The sequence below is a fragment of the Vombatus ursinus genome, unplaced genomic scaffold (genome assembly GCF_900497805.2).
Source record: "Vombatus ursinus unplaced genomic scaffold, bare-nosed wombat genome assembly UNPS02014802.1, whole genome shotgun sequence".
In the NCBI taxonomy this organism is placed as follows: Eukaryota; Metazoa; Chordata; class Mammalia; order Diprotodontia; family Vombatidae; genus Vombatus; species Vombatus ursinus.
In genome coordinates, this window is record NW_020954580.1 from 9350318 (window position 1) to 9370181 (window position 19864).

The 19864-nt window shown below is 38.3% G+C and overlaps 1 protein-coding gene across 12 annotated transcripts in view; it reads left to right on the forward strand.

Moving 5' to 3' along the window:
* Nucleotides 1-5112: 5112 nt before the first annotated feature.
* The window catches only part of FN1 (fibronectin 1), an 83233-nt gene continuing 68481 nt past the window's right edge, over nt 5113-19864 (forward strand). For 6 of the 12 annotated variants that reach the window (XM_027873872.1, XM_027873874.1, XM_027873880.1 and 3 more), the window contains exons 1-7: nt 5114-5570; nt 6802-6930; nt 7977-8114; nt 10197-10328; nt 11512-11649; nt 15166-15324; nt 19106-19291. In XM_027873872.1, the coding sequence (XP_027729673.1) occupies nt 5414-5570; nt 6802-6930; nt 7977-8114; nt 10197-10328; nt 11512-11649; nt 15166-15324; nt 19106-19291 (1039 nt within the window). In that variant the 5' untranslated portion in view covers nt 5114-5413. Of the gene's footprint in view, nt 5571-6801; nt 6931-7976; nt 8115-10196; nt 10329-11511; nt 11650-15165; nt 15325-19105; nt 19292-19864 lie in introns of all 12 variants that reach the window. The other 6 variants (XM_027873870.1, XM_027873871.1, XM_027873877.1 and 3 more) reach the window with 3 other exon arrangements.

The following is a 19864-nucleotide window of genomic DNA, read 5'->3' on the forward strand; positions in this document are numbered from 1 at the left end:
GCACCTGTCCAGTTGTAGGCAAAGTTGTTCAGATCTTCAACACATAAAAAAAGTTACCTATAGGGCATGAGTTTCTTTAAATGGTCAGGCTCAACACCTGCACCTAACGAATGGCATTTTCAAGGAAGGACAACGGGAAGATCTTTGGACCAAGTTTAAATCAACATAAGGAAAGAAAATCACCCCCTTCATCTTCATCCAGCCTAATACAGGAAGAGCTTTCTGTGTCCGGAATCATAAAAAGGTCATGGATCCTTTGAACTGAATGGAACCTCTAGGGGTCATCTTGTTTATCACCTGTCCTTCAATAAATTAAAAACGGGATAGAATGCAAAGGTCCAAGAAAGAAAGGCCACCTTCTTACTACCTCCTAGGGATCAGGAAATTGTTGATCATCTAAGCTAAAATTTTTATAAACAAAAGATTCGAAGACAAAAATGTTACCTGTGATTTGTATCTCCTGTCATAAAATAAATTGTTTCAATTCGGAAAACAAAAAAAGCAAGAGCCCAACAATTCAATTCAATTTAATAAGGTTTATTAAGTGCCTACTATGTGTCAGGCACTGTGTTTGTGCTTAGAAACAAAAAGGCAAGAAGGAAACTGTCCCTGCCCTCAAGGAGTTTACATTCTGTTAGTATTTTTTTTTTTGCACATTTATTCCCTAATTTGGGCAGGTAAGTGGCACAGTGGATAGAACACAGCACCTGGAGTCAGGAAGACTTGAGTTCAAATTGGACCTAGACTCTTACTAGCTGTGTGACCCTGGGCAAGTCAGTTAACTCTATTTGCCTCAGTTTCCTCATCTGTAAAATGAGCTGGAGAAGGAAATAGCAAACCATTCTAGTACCTTTACCAAAAAAACTCCAAATGGGATCGTGAAGAGTGGGACACAAGTGAAATGACTAAACAACATTTTAAAATTTATTTTGACTCTTTCAAAAAGTCTTAACTGCCCAGCTTTTGTGCTTTTCTTGGGATGGGGGGGTAGCAAGTCTTTATTATATATTAATTCTTATATGTGCTAAACATAATCTTCAAATGAAAATTCAAGGAAATTAAATTCAGAAGCACATGACTACTTTTCCTTCCCATTAACTTCTTTCAACCAAAAATTAAAAACAGTGAAACCATGAACAGTTTTTCTTCTTACAGTCACTCAAAACAAAGAAGTCTTCCTGTGCTCTGAAAGACATTGAAATTCAGCTTGCTTTGGGAAATCCAGAGACAAGAACTAGGATTGGTCCAACAAATCATTTGTTTTGATGTACAGTACAGGAGGTGAATTCCAGTCCATGATTAAGGAAAAAACTTTCTCTTAGGAAAATTAAAAAAAAAGTCAAGACTCCCTTTCTATACTGTTAATCTTAGAAGTGGCTTTGAAAAAAAAAATCAAGATGGTAAAAACCAAATATAGCAAATAATATTTTTAAAAATCCATTGCATTCTGTTAAGCTTTTCTTCCTGGAGTTCAAATAAATAAAGGAAACTCAGTGATATTCCATGTAAGGAGTGGGGAGAGGGAAGGTTGTTTACCATAGTGTACCCCACCCTGTAAAAACATCCTTCAGAGTTCTCAAAGAAGTAAGTCTAAGGGACTACACATATCAATTGAGTATAAACAGCAGACCAAGAATCAACGTAGTTTTTAAGATTTAATTATCTGTCCAGTTAGAGATAATAGACTAGCTTAGTTACAAGTGATTCTGTAATGAAAGAAAACCCCTGTAATGAAAGGCAACCCCTGTTATCTAAAACAAGGAAATGTCTCAATATCCAATAGTTTTTAAAGTGTGTGGGGGGGGATCTTTCAAGTAAATAAAGGGAGAAAACTATCCTGACATCCCTATAAGGCACTGTCAAATATCCCTTCCTTTTTGCTAACAAGATGTTTTTTTCTCAATCTTTTGAATCAAACATGTCAATGGAGTTGTACAAGCCTCTTCATAGTTTTAGAGTGGGTGGGTTTCTTTCTAAGTTCTTGTATTATTCTAATGCATTTTGGGAAGAGAAAATATCTCAACACTCATGCTTTTAGTTCACTAAATATTTCCCTAACCACTGATTACCTTCTCCCAGAATCTATGTATTTTAAGTAAACTTTCTGCTGTTATGTTTATTGTGTTCATGCACTGATTTCCAGGTACCCTTGCTAGGAAATACCTGATTTCCCAGAAACTTGCTAAAACTTCCACAATGAGCCTTTTTACTTTTGAAGGAAAAACACTATTTTGTCAGGTAATGATGAGAACTCAAAAAGAACTCAGACCAGACAGAGAGTGAATAAGTACTCTAAGTTTGGGAAAATCCACAATGCTCTTCCAACTTAAAATGTCAGTCACAATGGTCCCACAAGAGAGACTATTTTGTACTTCTTGTAGGAAACCCATATTTAACTATTCCTTTTGCAATATTTCCCTTTAGACTATTCCCTTTTTTTGTTCTATCATTTACAAAAGGCTTTTATTTTGTCATTTTAACAGGCTGAGTATTTTCCAAATCCTAGCATTAGGATTGCAATGTGGAAAAGGCTGAATGTGGAACTTTGGAAGGAAATATCTTGCAGAGATAAAAGTTACTTGCTACCAATCAAGCTGACATTTTTTCCTGAGGAAAACATAATTGACATACCTTTTTATGTAGATATACAAACCTAGGTTTTGGTCTATCATAGGTTACTGAAGGAGGCTGTAAACTCTTCTTTGAAAGCTTTAAAAGCAGAATGATTTTGAGTTGTCAAGAATGTCCATTAAAGTCCATGCTCCATCAGAGCATTGAGGTGACCCTGGCTTTTCAAGGCTATCTCCATGAAGTCCAAGCATTGATAAGTCCATACCAGCCAGAAGGGGCATTAAGTGTAGGCCACATGTCTATTGTTTGAGGACCAGCCTGTCTGAATTTGAAAAGACTGATCGCGAAGTTAGCCTTGTACAGTGGAGTGCTGGAACCAGCTCAAGCAAACCCAGGAAAGCCTGTTGTTAAATTTTCATTGTGAGCATTTATGCCTTGGAAACCAGTGAACGCTATAAATCAGGGCTTGGTTTATTGTTTCATTCATTGTCTAAAATTAAGAAACTGATGGAGAAAATCTTAATAATGCAGATGAAACTTAAAAATGTTTTTTGTGTGTGGTTGTATATATGTATACATATACATATATACACACACATACATATATGTACGTGTGTATATATATTCCCCGAGAAAGCCAGTTGTCAAACGTTTCCGAACATGGTAAAGAGTGGTTAGGTATAGCAGCTTTCAGAGATCAGCTTACCAAGTCCTAGAAGGATTGCGATCAGTTCTTGAGGGAGGAGTATTCACCCTACCCAAATCATGAGTCTTTGAAGTAAGGAATGGGAGACCTGGTCCTATCTGAAGAAAGAAGCTTCTCAAGACGACTTTTCAATGTTTCCTTCCAGTGAGTGATTCTAGAGGGAAAGAAGGAAACTTTTCAGTGGGAGAGAGTTCTCATGGAAAATGTAATTCAAATGGAAAATGGTTGAATTCCTTTTTTATCTTCCTTGATCAAGTGGATGGCTCCAAAACCCATTCCAAAAAAAAAGTCATACTAAGCAATGCATTTTAGCTAATAATCTCCATCTACCCTTATTGTATTCATCCAGAGAATCAGAGATTTAGAGTGGAAACACCTTCTCCTCTGATACATAGAAGGAAGTTGAAGGTTAGAGAAAAGAAGTAATTGACCAAGCACACACAGATAGTAAGTGGCCTGGCTGGGCCTAGAGATGAAGAAACTGAGGCCCTTAAGAGTTAAATGAGTTTTCCAGGATCACAAAGCTACAAGCACCTAGCAGAGGTAGCATGGTGGTGTGAATAGGGCACTGAATTTGAGTCAGGAAGACTTGGGTTCAAAGTCCACCTCAGATAATTGCTAACTTTGTGACCATGGGCAAGACACTAACCTCTCTGTGCCTCAGTTTCCTTATTTGGGGGTAGGTTGCACTTGCTGGCATATGGGGTCTTTTCCAGCTCTAATTCTGTGACCCAAGATCTGAACAGAAGACAGATCAGTGCAGCATTTAATCCAGTGCCTGGCACATAGGTACTTAATAAGTGTGTATTGATTGACTAATCAAAGTCCAGTGCCCTTTCTTCTACAGTCAGTCCAAAAAGATTGTATGCTTTTTGTATAATGCACCTTTTGTATAAACATAGAATGTTTTTATCTTAGGATCATTCTGCTATTCTCTGTCTTCAAAATGGAAGGTTTATTTGCTTCTGCTTATCCTCCTTACTCTTAGGTTGGCTTTTATTTCACTGAGTGTCCACGACAATGACACCATATCTTATTTAGCAAGGAAGAGTTTCCTACATATTTAAAAAATAATAACTAATTTTTTTTCATTCCCGGACCTCCAGTAGATATCATTTGCCCATGCCTGTCAACTATTCAGAGCTCACCCGGGGCTTGGCAGGTGTAGCATTTGTAGGGAGAGAGAGAGCTGAGCAAGGATACCTAATGAAGATAGAAAGAATCCCAAGTCCAGAACCACAGCCTCAAGTGAGGGAAAAGTACGAGGAAAGCCAAGAAGGGTCAACCTGGGCCCGGAACGGTGGGCAGCCTCTGGACTCGTGCTCAGTTTGCAGAAGGGAAGCGGTTGGTGACTTTGGTTTGTCTTCCCACAAATACCACTGGAGTGAGTAGACTTTTTTCTGCTGAGGTGATGCAATGTTCTTAAACTAGCAAAAAAAAAAAAAAAAAGAAAGAAAAAAGAAAGAAAGAAAGAAAGGGGAAAAAAAGAAAAAAGAAAAAGAAAAAAAGAGGAAGGGAGGGGGGAAAAATTGGAATACCTTCACTTCACACAACTCCCACTACTCTTTCCTGCTTCTCTCCTGACCCCCACCACAGAAGACGGGGGAAAGGGGGAGAGGAAAAAAGTTTGGCGACTATTAAAGGAAACAAAAAAGTTCTCTTTTCCCCACAGCCTGGCCCACGATCAGCATCTCTTTTGTTAGCGGCCCCGCACAGCCTGCCCTCCGTGACGTCATGAAGCCCCTGGACCAATCGGCGAGGTGCTGGCCCCGGCTAGGGAATCGGGCGGGTCCACCCACCCCGGCTCGCCAGTGGGCTCGCGGGGGTCGGGAGTAGAGGGTCCCATATAAACCCCCGCGCGCTAGGGCTCTGCGGCTCCAGCAGGCTGCAGGGTTCAAGGGGGTGGAGAGGAGCGTACTGCATTGGAGAGCAGAGGGACCTGTGGCAGCCCCATCTTCGATTTTTCTCCCCAGTCCCTTTTCCCTCCCCTTCCCCACCTTGGTTCCCTACCTTCCCGGAGAAGTCCAGAGCAAGCCAGCGCTCCATGCAACTTGTTCTCCGGCGGGTTGCAAAGTAAACCAGAAACTTAGGGTGGGGTGCAGTTTGTAGGAGTCTCTCTCACTCCGACTTTGCAAGATGCACAGGGACCCAGTCCCGGGACGGCGGCTGCTGCTGCTGCTACTTGCGCTATGTCTGGGAACATCAGTGCAAGCGGCAAAATCGACGAAAAACCGGAGGCAAGCCCAGCAAATGATTCAGCCTCCGTCCCCGGTGGCTGTCAGCCAAAGCAAAAGTGAGTAACTTATGGGAGAAAAGGCTTTCTCCCAGGATGAGACAAGTCCGCTCAAAGTTGCTGGAGGAAACTTTTCTGGGTCGGTTAATGGATTTCTTAAAGAGCCCAACTGTAGGGACAAAGCCATTTCAGGGATTTCAGTGCTTGCTGCTCTAATCCTGGGTACCTTCTTTAAATGATCTAAGAATTCATTGGGGATGGGTCTATGGGGGGGGAGGTATATTTCATTGGAAAGCCCTTCAGTCCTATAGATCAAATGCCTTTCCATCCAGTTAGTACTTTTGTGGATAAATCTGAGCAATGGGCGTTTTCTCGGAATGTCCATTCAGGATTTGGTTGGCCCTTTATGGACCCTTTGCATTCTCTTCCTTTCCATACGTTTAACTGCTGAAACGTTTTCTAGATGAAAGGGGGATAGACAGGGAAGGTGGGGAGCAAATGCCTGCAAAAGACTGTTCTTTGGCCAACTCTGAAATTCGGGCATTTGGTTCAAATTGCCTTCAGCCCCTGGAGATACTTCACCGTGTAAGGAAGGTGGAATTTCTTTTCCAGCTTTGAGAGTGAACAGTTTTTCAATGGTCTAATGGAAACCACTAAATCTGCTGAGTGGGACATGTTTCTGTCATTAATCACTGCTCCATTTACCTCCACAATGGCAATGTGGCTTAAGGGAACTTTCTTTTCTTTTTTTTTTTCTTTTTCGTCAAGCCTCCTACTGTCTGTTTTTAGAAACGTTTCCACTTCTGGCCAGTTGGAAATCATTTCATCAAGTAACGTTTAGTTCAGTAACAACAACCAAAACCCACTCCTACTCCCTATACTCCCTAAATATTGATCTCTGCTGGCTCTAAAGATTGTGAGATAACTTCTTAAATTCATTGCTTTTGGATGATCGGCTAGTTCTGTCTCTCTCTCTATCTTTCTATCTATATCTCTTTTTATGTCTCTCTGTCTCTCTCTCTGTCTCTGTCTCTGTCTCTTTCTGTCTCTGTCTCTGTCTCTGTCTCTCTCTCTCTCTCTCTCTCTCTCTCAGCTTTCCTGGAGTTCTGAAGGCTCGAGCTCACTTCTACTCACTTCTCCTCTTTGTTAATTTAGTTTCTTATTAACCCTATTTAGTTTCTTTATTTCATTACTGTCAATTGAGCTGAGTAGAAAAAGTTTCCTTTTCCAGACACGAAATGGGAAGTTAATAATAGATAACACTTTTTTTTCCCCTATGAATCCATTGCAGCCGGCTGTTATGACAATGGAAAACACTACCAGATTAACCAGCAATGGGAGCGAATTTACTTGGGCAACGCACTGGTTTGTACCTGCTATGGAGGCAGCCGAGGTTTTAACTGTGAGAGCAAACCTGAACGTAAGTGAGACAGTTATTCTCTTTTTGTTAGATGGAGAAGTGCTGATCATTAATCAACTAACTAATTAAAATTCTAGGGGATTTTCCTTAGTTCAGAGCTTTTTAGTGTTATAATTTTAAAATCTAAAAATGATTAGTAATAATTATCTTTGTACACTCATCTTTGTCTTAGAGGTAACAGCTTAAGTCAAAGTAGTTTTTACTTTTAAAAAGAATGGAATGAAATGCTTCCTAAGCCTCCTCATATTTCCTTTTCTGATGAAAAATATACTTATTATTTGCTCACAAGATAAAATGGGTAGTTATTACTGGAAAGCGATAGGAGACTTTAAATATGTAAGGAATAGAGGCTGGACCTGTGAATTCATTGGGACCTCCCAGCTGAGGAAAGTCCCTCAACCATGCAGGTTGGCACCTTCTCTGCAACTTATAGTCTTCAAGTCTTAAATGTTTAAACTGCATAGAAGTCATTTTTGCGAACCAGAAACCATACTAGGAGGATCAAATACCCTTACATTTCAAAAGTGATTTTTCAATTATAGTTTTAAAGCTGACCCCTAACCTCTTAAAACAAACTTTCCCCCTTTATAATCATTGGTGTTTTTCTCTTTAAGACCGTCAAAACTAACCAAAAAGAAGTATTAGTGGAATTATCATGGAAATAGTATTGAATAATGAGTTTGTTTGCCCAGTGGGGGAAGGGGTGGGGCAAGCACCAATAATCTGTAGACTTGTATAGCACTCCAGTTTGACTTCCTGAGTCTGGCATCTATTATCTCAAACTTCTTCCCTAATAGCATAGAGTGTGTCAAAAACACAATACTTTATATGGCATCTATTCTTTATAATGGAAATCAGGTCATAAAAAAAGCTTGAGGACCTCTCTAAGGCTATCTGAACCAAGAGGAGAATATGAATCTCCTTAATCCATGTCCTGTGCTTTTCTTCATCCACTCTGCCATGTTCTCCTATAGAATGGGAAATGGGTCTTTGTACGGATGGGATTCTGGGAATGTAAAAGTTCTTCCTATAATCTTCCCTCTCAGCTGAAGAAACATGCTTCGACAAATATACTGGGAACACCTACCGGGTCGGGGACACTTATGAGCGCCCAAAGGATTCGATGATTTGGGATTGTACCTGCATTGGGGCTGGTCGAGGGAGAATCAGCTGTACCATTGCAAGTAAGGAACACTTCCTTATGACTTCTTTTCTTCTTAACAACCAAAGCCTTCTGGAAAAGTTTACTTAGTTCGGACAAAGTGTGACCTTCCCTACAAGTATGAACTCAGTTCCAATCACAGACAACTTTCTACTATTGGTAAAGTGCATTATCAATTTTGTGGATCATCCTGGGCTGCTTTTACACAGCTACATAGCCAGGATATGAGCTTCTGAACACAAAGTGGAATGTATGTTGGAGTGTGTGTGTATGTATGTATGTGGGTGTATACCTGTATCTGTGTCTTCAGCTCCATTTCAGAATATAAATTAATTGAGAAATTATTGATGCCTATTCTTTACTTAGAACACACGAGCTAGATGTGTCAGCATGACATAGATTTCAGAGAAAAAATGTATATTTTGGTAGCTTTATGTGTGATAGGTTAACCTGATCATAAGTGTGATTGATCCATAAATTCTATCCTTTTTCACAATCTAAATTGATTATGATCCTCAGAAGTTGTTAAATTTGGGTGGGGCGGGTGGAGGAGAATAGCTTCATTCATATGTTGTTTTTGTTTTCGTTACTACAGCTTATGGATACACTCTAATTTCTTGCTGTTTAATACATTACTCTGCAAATAGAACTTTTTCTATATTTCTGAAAGGAAAATATAATCAAATTCCCCAAAGCATCTGACAGTGAGGGTACTTTGAAGTTTGCCACTTCTCATTAGTTCTAACAGGGTCAAGGAATTCATTTTAGTTTGATCTGCATCTTATCATCTGATTCAATTAGAAAGGTGTATGTATGTGTGTGTACATACATACATACACACACACACATAATGTCTTTATCAACTTAAAAGTCTGAGACACCATACTCAGGCATTCATTTATGATTAGTCCAAACCAGTTCTCTTAATACTTCAGTTTGGAGATATTCAAATTTAGGGGCTTAAGGTTTTGTCTAAAATTTCTCCACTCCCTCTTCTCTCTGTCTCTATCTCTCAAGGATATTTTGTGTTTACTGCAGTTTCTTGATTTAGGATAATCCATTTAGACATAGAAGATTCCATCAATGTTATCTAGTCTGACCCCCTCATTTTACAGTTAAGGTACCTGAGCCTCAAAGGAATTAAGTGACTTGCCCAAGATACCATAGTCTGTAAGTTTAAGAGCCAGGATTTGAACATAGGTCCCCTGCCTCCAAATACAGTGCTCTTTCATCAGTGAGTCTAATGTTTTTGGAAAAGTAAGAATCAATGACATTCTTAGGTTTCCCTTTGTGATGCTTTCCCCAGAATTGTAATTCTACTCCCAAATTTGTTGAAGTACATAAATATGAAAGTAACTCCCTAGTGTTGCTTCTGCCCACTCAAGAAAGGAGGGGTAATATGTATGAAGTGATGTCTACAAAAGAATTAGGATCAATCCAGCTGTATCACAGCTGTTTGGGGGGGGTGGCACATTTACCCCATCCTCTTCATTCTATTTTTTTTACTTCAATCTGGTCTTAGAAATTAGATTTTCTTTGATCTTCCCAGGAAGGCAAGATTTGAGATATATTTTGCGACTAGGGTCCTCACTGACCATTCAGATTTTCTGGTAGATATTCCATTGTGAAATGGCTGGAAGAATAAAGGACAGTTAAAAATAGCTCATACCTTTTAGCATCTCTAACAGGGAAACTATGGATATTTCCAGTAACATCTCACATTTCTGGAGCATTTCATAATCTCACAAGGCACTTTCTTCATTACAACCCAGTAAGATACGGTAGAAATTTCATCATCTCCATTTTACACTGAGGAAACTGAATTTCAAAGAAGTTAGATGACTTGCCCAAGATCTCACATCTTGTAACTAGGAATGGCATTTGAACCTAGGTCTTCGGTCTTCAAGTCCAGAGCTGTTTCCATGTCATTATACTGCTTTTTTCTTTATAAGTTAACATGTTACATGTATGCATGTTAAAAGTTGCATGTTTTCAAGTTACATGTTTACATTCATGGAAAATGACCCTGGGAAAAAAAATGCCTTTTCTTCTTGCCCTCTTGATAAGAAGCAATTAATTGAACTTCCTTTTTAAAAAAAAACAGATCGCTGTCATGAAGGGGGTCAGTCCTACAAAATAGGAGACACCTGGCGCCGACCACATGAGACAGGAGGCTACATGCTTGAGTGTGTTTGTCTTGGTAATGGAAAAGGAGAATGGACCTGTAAACCTGTAGGTATGTGGTTTTTTAAAGAGAGATGAGCAGGAATTGTATTTAAATGGACCAAGCTAATAGGACAAGAGCCTATGTCTTGATGAAAAAATGAAATTGAGTCAAACTCCAAATTTTACATTATCCTTGTTGTGCTGGGTAAAATTCGTAAAATAGTGATGGGTATCATGGGTGTGTGGAATTGAAACGATCCACAGAGACCATCTAATCCAATTACCTCATTTTACAAAAGAAGAAACTGAGGCCCAGGGAAGTTAGGAGACTTACCTAGACTCACACAGGTAGTAAGTGGTAGAGGCAAGAACATAGCCAGATCCTCTTGACTCCAGAGAAAGTGTTAAGTGTATCATATTGCCTTAGAATGATACAACTCTAAATATTTCTCAAAAAAAATGCCAGACAGAATTGAGGAAGGCAAGAAGCCATTTGCCTGAGGAGAGGGGAACATTTCTGACACTTGGTATCTGATTCCTATAAGATTCAGAACATTCCTTTAGTCTATGTTGTAAATTATTTATAAGGGAGGGGGGAGTTGCAAGGTTTGGAGGTTTTTTACAAGTCTTTACAAAAATGAGTCCTGAACTAAAACACAAAATGTTGTACTATATCACTCCTGAACTTTTTCTTTGAAACTGTCAAAATATATAGAGACTTAAAAAAAGAAAAAGAAACCTTTTTCACTCAAATATTAGAAGGAAAAAACAAAAGTATTTAAGCTGTGCTCACTTTATCATTAGTTACCAATTCAAGAGATTGGAGATTTTTAAAATAAAAATTGGAGGTTTTGAATAGCTTTTTCTCTATGACCATTCCAATGAAGATTGAAATTTTGTTCTTTTAGATTGTTTTGAGTCTTTTACCAAAAAAAAAAAAAAAAAGAAACCTGGCTTTAATTTAAAGTTCTGATGAAAATAATATCCTCTAATCTAAAAAGGATGGCAAAAAGTTTTAATACCAGTAGGTAAAAGGCAGATAATCTGTTAATTTGTAAAAACAAAATAATCTGTCTCCCAATTTACATGCAACCTCTTTTATTGTTGGTTACTGTGCACTTAAGGCCTAATTTTGGCAATGGATTTCTTCTTTTAGAAAAAAAAATGTGGCTAGATTTTTGCTGACCTTTACACTTTAAATTATAGGGAGGTTGCATAATTCCAAATAACTCTTTTTTTTCGTTGTTCCACAGCTGAGAGGTGCTATGACAACACTGGTGGGACCTCCTATGTTGTTGGAGAGACTTGGGAGAAGCCCTATCAGGGCTGGATGATGGTGGATTGTACCTGTTTAGGAGAAGGCAGTGGACGCATCACCTGTACCTCTAGAAGTATGTCTGTTTATTTCTAGAACCTTCATATATAGTGATAGACATCTGATCAATACTCAAAATACTGAAAATTTTGCTCTGGCCCAGAATTCAGAGTAAGGTAAAGTCTGCATGGAGAAGAATGCATCCAGAATTACTTTACCTAACCTAATGATGACAGGAGTGAACAATGAACTAGCTTCTGGACAGAGAGGGTTGTTTTCCGGGTTAAACTGGTCATCCCTGAATGCAGTTACTGACATTAAGTTAGAATTTTTAAAATTCTGTGCAGTCAACAAACCCAGTGTCTCCCCAGTTTTAGAAGGGAACAAGCAAGGTGGAAAAAAAGAAAAGTGAGGGTATTTAGAGCATTTGGTTCAGAACAGAAGCTGGATAAGGTACCCAGCTTATTAAGATGGGAATAACTTAACCCAATATCACCAGTCTCCTTTCTCTCCTCTCTTGCTATGCCATTCTGACTTCTTTAGATTCATTTCATATGCTCAGTGCCCCATCTCCCTACTCCTGCCCTATCCTTCTTCACTTAGCCCTTAATGAGAATCAAAACTCTTGGTGGCTTATGAGTGGTGCAAAGAGACCTCCTCAGTATTCTTCAAGAGAAGATGCAATCTGATAAAGTTCTTAGAAGTCAAAAAGACTTCCACAGATTTTCAGAAGCAGGTTTTAGTTTCAGGAAACATCTGCCGCCTGGTTCCAGTGTTTGTAGTATCTGTGGTACAAGCAAAACAAACATGGTAGTCAGAAAACAATGAACCAATCATCCATTGAAAGGGAACCTATGGACATTAATCTTCTGCAAAGAAAGGGGGACCTCAGTATATATTCAGGTGCCCTGATAACTTGAATTAGAAGTCCTCAGTGATCATCCCCCTCTCTTTAATATGTTAAAGTAGGACCCAGAACAATAAACATTCATGGAAGATAAGGTTCACTTAATCTGATAGCTCCTTGCTTTTACAATTTGGGACCATTTAAGGTTTAGCAAATAGAAGCAAAATCCTAAAAGGTGAGTCTTCTTAGTGGGGATTTGAACTTTGAATGGTGCCTATCTCTTTGTTGAATTGCTGGGAGAAAAATTAACCAGAAAGCCAAAACAAGTTGTTTGAAGGGGGTGACTTCAGTGAGGCATGACTTCTCCAGGGCCTTTAGTAGACTTGAAAATAAGTGCTAAAATACCTGGGCTCCTGAATCTTTGTCATTCACCTTCCCTCAAACTCCCATGTGAGATCATTTGTTGCCTTAGGGATTCAAGGCTTTTCAAACCTTTGAACTAATGAAAACTGTAAGGGTTTGCAGAATTGATAGGATAACAGGGCAACTTGTAAATATAAATCTGGATTTAATAATTAATTGTTAACTAGTCCAAGCCTATTTTTTTTAAAATTTTATGTGATTTGGTTATCTTTTGAGGATCTTTGGGCTTCTAAACTTGTTTTTTGGTTTGTTTGTTTGTTTTTTGATACATGTAAGCAAAAGAAAGGCAATAAGTCAAGCAATATCTTATGTCTTGATGCAGAAAAAAGAGTATTGCATTTGAAATCAGGAAGACTTGGGTTAAAATTATGGCTTTGATACTGCCTTGGGCAAAACATTTAATCTCTGTATGCCTCAATTTCCTCATCTGCAAAATGAGGAAGTTGGACTAGATGATTTCTAAGGTCTCTTCCAGCTCTAAATTTAATTCAAGAAGCATATGTTGAGTGCCTACTATGTGCCATGCCTTAAGTCTATGTGCTAGAGATACACTATGTGTACCATGGCAAATTGTAAACTACAATATTTGCTGTCTTCTGGTCAGCCCTTTTTACTGAAATTGGACCATGCTATAGTTTTGGACCATGTTAATCCTTTACAGTCATTAGAAATCCATACCAGGGGCAGTTAGGTGTATAGAGCACTGGCCCTGAAGTCAGGAAGACCTGAGTTTAAATCCGGCCTCAGATCAAACACTTGATACTTACTAGCTGTGTAAGGCAAGTCACTTAACCCCAATTGCCTAAAAAAAAAAAATCTCCATACCTAATTGTGATATTCCAGCTTAAAAGTAAATGGGATGTTAGAAAGAAAAAAAAATCCCATTGTTAATGTTTTCCTCTTCTATAACTAAGGGACAATAACTAGAGAGAGAGAAATGATTCAACAAATATTAAGTGTCTTTAATATTCTGTGTAGGAAATGTGAAGATGAATAAGACAAGTCTAATAGAGGAGATGAGATACAAAAAAATATGATTATAAACATGAGACTATGGTAAGTGTCATAAGAGAGATATCAGCAAGGTGCCATGGGAACCCATGAGAACATAGATAGCTGGAAGGAATTTTAGAAACCATGTAGACCCATTCCCTCATTTCACAGATAAAGACATTTGAGGCCTAGAAAGGAGAGGTAACTTGTTCTCCTTGAGTAGAAATTGTCGGAGCTGGAGCTCAGACCCAAACCCTCTAACTCCAAATCTTCCACTCATGCAACAGCGTGACAAGGTCTGGTCAAATGGAAGTGGGGGAAGGGAGGAAGAGGAACATTAGCTCCTCTCTAGCAGAGATTGTTTCATTCTTTGTCTTTGAATCCCTAGCCCCTAATACAATGCTTATCACACATGACAGGAGCTTAATAAATGCTTGCTGATTGGTGGATTTGAACTTTTACCCTCATTCTGGGGATTTTTCCAAGTCAAGGTCTAGTCTCTGAATTCATAAGGACACCATGCATCAAACACGCTGAACTCATTTTTTTTTTTCTAAATCCAACAGTTTCCCATAAAATCTGGGAGAGTAGTTTCAGTAAATTGTGCAGCATAATTAAAGTTCTACTCCCTTATGTTTAAACTGTATTTTGTGAGCCAACCTTTCCAACACGTAGACCAGTGTTTGCTTTGTTACCTGCTACTAATGTGCAATAATGATTCTTATCTTTCTTTGCTCTGAGGAGGGAGAATGTTTGACCCCCTCCTTAACTGCTGAATGGACATGGCTTTTCTGGGATTTGGAAGGTATTGTCAGGAGGGGAGAAGCAATTGGTACCTAAAAGGTTGTTGGTCGCCTGTGGTTTCTACATAAAAATGGGATAAAGAAGCACTTCCATCTTTTGAATCTGCCTCTTTTGGGTTTAGGGAAAACCTGCTGTCTTCATTGTTTCTAATTACCCAAACCAAGGTTCTTACTGAAAGATCAGCCTGTAAAGAACAGTTAAAACCTGAGAGAGAGTTTGGAAGAAAGATCAGTCTGACAGTGATAACAAATGACTACATTGGCAGGAAAAAAAAGTTGTTTTTTTTTCCTGACCACTGAAAAGGGAAGAGATTCAAATCCTTCCACTCTCTCTTTCACCAAATTGATTCTGTCTTTCAGGAGGCTAAAACTGGGGGATGTTTTTGAGTTTAATTCTTTGAGTTTAAATATGTCACACAGTGTTGAGCTATTGTGGGACTTTCCTGTGTATCAATTGAAATACTAATCATTTCCCAGTTGGGGGCTGATCTGGTCATTGAAATATCCTCTTGCTTTTCATATGCAGATAGATGTAATGATCAGGACACCAAGACATCCTACCGAATTGGAGATACCTGGAGCAAGAAAGACAATCGGGGAAATTTGCTTCAGTGTATCTGCACTGGTAATGGGAGGGGAGAATGGAAATGTGAAAGACATTCATCTTTGCAAACAACTGCTACAGGTAAGGGGTGCCTTCCCACAGAGTGGAAACTTGAAATATAGAGACATTTTTGGAAATATGCATGAAAATTTTCCTTTTCACTGAATTTACCCGCTTGCAATGGTTCTTTAGTATGACTTTTCCATACAGTTAGTTGGAACATCTGGGTGGATTTGCAGATTAGTTGCTTAAGTTTATTTTTTAAATATCAATTTTTCATTTCTAGCAGTAATAGTTTACATTTATATGATGCGTTAAGGTTTACAAAGTGCTACCTGCTTGACCCTCACCTCCCCCCCCCAAAAAAAAGAAGCCTGTAAGAGTAGGTAGGGCAAGGGTGATTATGCTATCCCAGGATGAGAATGCTAAGGTAGAGGGAAGGGCAGAGACTTCACCATGGTTGGCTCGGTCCAAAGTGTCTGAGGAATTATTCAAACCCTGGCCTCCCGGTTCACCACTTTTTCTGCTACACTACATTGTCTCTCTGGAAGTGATGATAATAATGAGGAGAAGGAGGTGGAGGAGATGATGACAATGATAATAATAATAAATGACTCTATAATGGATATTTGAAACTGTGTTCTTCCTCCCTTCCCAATTCATGGCCCACAAATCAAAAATAAACAGAAAAACGTTTATTCTCTGAAGAATTCAATCATAAGACCTCTACTTTATAAGCAAACAAACAAAAACAATTTATTCATCTTTATAAACAAGCAAACAAGAACAATTTATTCACTTCTATAAACAAACAAGCAAACAAAAACAATTTTTTCACCTTTTTCTGAATTGCCCTACTTTTCAAAGTGTTTTTTTTTTCCCCTCTTGGAGATGAAAGAGTAGGATTCTGATATACTGTATTGCATGTCTTATTGGCTCCTCCCCATAATAAAGTAAATGTATATATAGACATCTTTCAATTTCTTTGTCTCAGAGGGCGTGTGTTTCCTTCTTTTGATATTTAGCTCTTCTATGTGAAAAAGCCTTTGAATTGTGTTGCTCTAGTGCACTTCTTGCATCCCTTAAAAAGTTCAAGATCATTACTTTCATGCATTGACATTGGTCATTTGATAAATTCAGAGGATCCCCATTTTTGTTGTTGCTTAGTCATTTTTCAGTTGTGTTTGACTCTCTGTGACCCTATTTGGGGCTTTCTTGGCAAAGATACTGTAGTGGTTTGCCATTTCCTTCAATTTATAGATGAGGAAACTTAGGCAAACAAGGTAAAGTGAATTGCCTAAGGTCACACAGCTAGGAAGTGTCTGAGGTCAAATTTGAACTTAGTGCCTGGCTCCAGGCCAGGCACTCTATCTGCTGTGCCACCTAGCTGCCTCCAACACAACAATTTTTAAAAAGGGGATTTCAGAAACTATAGACACGTAAACTTGTTTTCAGTTCCCAGCAATATTCTTGGAATTATTATCAAACAGGTGGTGTGTGAACATTTCAAAAGGGAAGGAGAGATCACTAGGAGCCATCATAGGTTCACTAAGAATAAAACATTCCTGAGTGAGCTCAATACTTTTTGATAGGGATGACTAGAAATGTTGTCAATATTTCTGAAAAGCAAAACCTTTGACAAAAGCCCTCATGATTTTCATGTGTTCAGGACAGAGAAGAGATAGGTGGACAGTTAAATGCATAGATGGATGAATTAGTATCAAAAATAATGAACCATCATCATCAATCTAGAGGATGGTTGCCATTAGCATCGAGTAGGGCTCTGTTCTCAACCCCAATCTGCTTGACACTTTATTGATAATTTAGATAAAGCTATAAAAAACATGCTTACAAATCTTGTGGAGGACACAAATGAGAGAGGTAGCTGATATTTGGGATGAGGAAACAAATACCCAAAAGATCTTAAATGGCTGGAACATTGGGCCAAATCTAACAAGGTAAAATTGAAAAGAGATCAATGGAAAGTCCAACTATCCATTCCAAAATATCAACTGCTGCCCAAGTACAGAAAGAGGGATAAGAGCAGTTCACGTGAAAAAGATGCTGCAAGTTGACTGCAAGGTCAGTAATGAATAGCAAGGCTGTTTTGAATGTAAATCCTAGATTGGCCTTCATTTGCAGAATCAAGATAGTGTCCAGATCAAGGGAGGGAACAGTGTGACTATTTTTGTGCACACCTGAATATTGCATCCCAATCTTGGAGTCATATTTTAAAGGAAGAATTTTAAATATCATATGAAGATTGTTTTAAAAAATTGGGGCTATTTAGTTTGAAGATTTAGAGGGAACATGATAGTTGTGCAGATATTTGAAGGACTTGTGGAAAAGAAATGAATTGTATTCTATTTAGCTCAAGAGGGCAACACCAGAACAAATGAGTGGAAGTTATGAGAGAACAAGGACAAATGGGTCAAAGTTACAAGAAGGTAGGCTTGGGCTCAATAATAAGAACTTCCCAACAATTAGAACAGAAAATAAAATGGATCGACTTGTGAAGTAGTGACCTAACAGTCTCTGGAAGCGTTCAAACTCCAAATGACAGCTTGTTAGAGATACTGTTGAAGAGACCCTTGCATCAGATGATGGATTGACTAGGTAGACAATTCTTTTTGTTGCTTTTACTCCTCTTAACAAATGTGTTCCTCAAATCATTTGACGGTAGACTCAAAGTTGCCTTCTATGAAGAAAAGTATATACATGTATAAAGTTACTGTCATATAGTGTGCCCTTTTAGCACTTATATATTTCAAATTATTTAGAGCACATTTGCTTGTATGTGGTATAGAAAAAAGCTCATTGTACTAATCAGGAAACCTAAATTTTAAACCCAGCATTGTTATGTTCTCATTGTATGACCCTGAGCAAGTGACTTCAGGTACTCAATAAGTTCCTTAGAATCTTCATCTCCAAAACAAGGGATTGGAATTTATTTTGCTTGACTATTCGTATTTGTAACAAAAAGTTTTGATTTTCTTTTCTCTTAATGAGGTAGAGGGAATAAAAATAAATTTTTATTAATTAAAAAATTAATTTAATAAAAAGTGAGGAAGTAAACTTGGTCTCCACCCAACTCAAGATTCTCCAATTTTGTGATACATTGAGTATTCTTCAGCAGTTTCATTAGGGCTCGTCTTATCTCTCCAATGAGACTATAAAATCCCACATGCAAAGAATGTTGCCTTTTTTCACACAATTTCCTGATAGGTCTACTACAGAATTCTGCATTATTCTTGTGAATTTTGAATGCCAGAGATCTATTGAGAAGATCCCTATTGTGCTAAGTAATTGCTGACATCTGTAGGGCACTTTAAAGTTTTCCAGGTACTGGGTAGGTGTTATCACATTTGACCCTCACAGCCTAGTGAGGCTGGTACTACAGGTGTTATTAGCCGCATTTTAGATTTGAGGAAACTAAAGCTCAGAGAAATTAAGGGATTGACAGCCCTTACTGAATTCAAAATGGAAAACCATCTTTGCCCTCAGGGAACTTCCATTCTATTAGGCAAGCTTCTTCATATTCTACAGTAAATGGCTTAAGCTTTTTTCTCAAGGAAGAAAAAAAGGAAAAAAATTACATGATAACTTTATTATATATTTAAAAGGAATAGAAAGTTGTACATAATGGATTTGCAGTTTCATATACAATCATCTTTTTTATATACTATGTTATAAAAATGTTTTATTCCATAAATTAAAAATAAAATAAAGTAAATTTTTTAAAAAATCAAATGAGGCAATATATGTAAAGCATTTTGCAAACCCCTAAAATAGTATGTAAATTCTAGATACTATCACCATTGTTATTATTATTATTAACAGCCTTCATCTACTTTTCTTTTAGGGCCCAGCTCAGTCACAGAAGTTCGAACAGCACTGTACCAGCCCCAGCCCCAGCCTGCTCCATATGGTCATTGTGTCACCGATAGTGGCGTGGTCTACTCTCTCAGAATGCAATGGCTCAAGACCCAAGGAAACAAACAAATGTTGTGCACATGTCTGGGCAATGGCGTCAGCTGCCAAGAGATTGGTGAGCATGACTGGCCATAACTCCCTACAGTGGATTTTGTAAAAAAGTAGAATTCAATGATTAGAGCTGGCCTCCCTTTATATAATAGCTAATGATTCATATATATGCATATATACATGTATATTTTAAGTATATGTCTTGTATATTTTCTAATACCTAATTTGGGATAGCTAATCATGTAAACTCTTATTATCCCAACACAATTGTGGGGCGCTAGGGTGTTTTTTTATTAGTTCATCACAGGGGCCCCAACTATGAGAGGTTATGGACAAGAGAAACACAGGAATAAGTAAGCATAGATGAGTTCTGCATTATTGGAGAGAACCTCTGCATGAATGAAATTGCAGATCCCTGAGTATACATGTGCTGCTTTTTTTCCCCCAGTCTTTATAGGAGCACATATACCTTCAAACTTGTCAAAAATTGCACATCTGTGTGGACGGTGCGTGTTTCAACCTTAAGGCTAAAAGCCACTAGTTACTGAGGAGGAATGCATGACCACCTCAGATACCTATTTTCCATTCTCGACATTGTTACAAAATTTGTCTCTCTGATCCTCCCTCATCATAATGC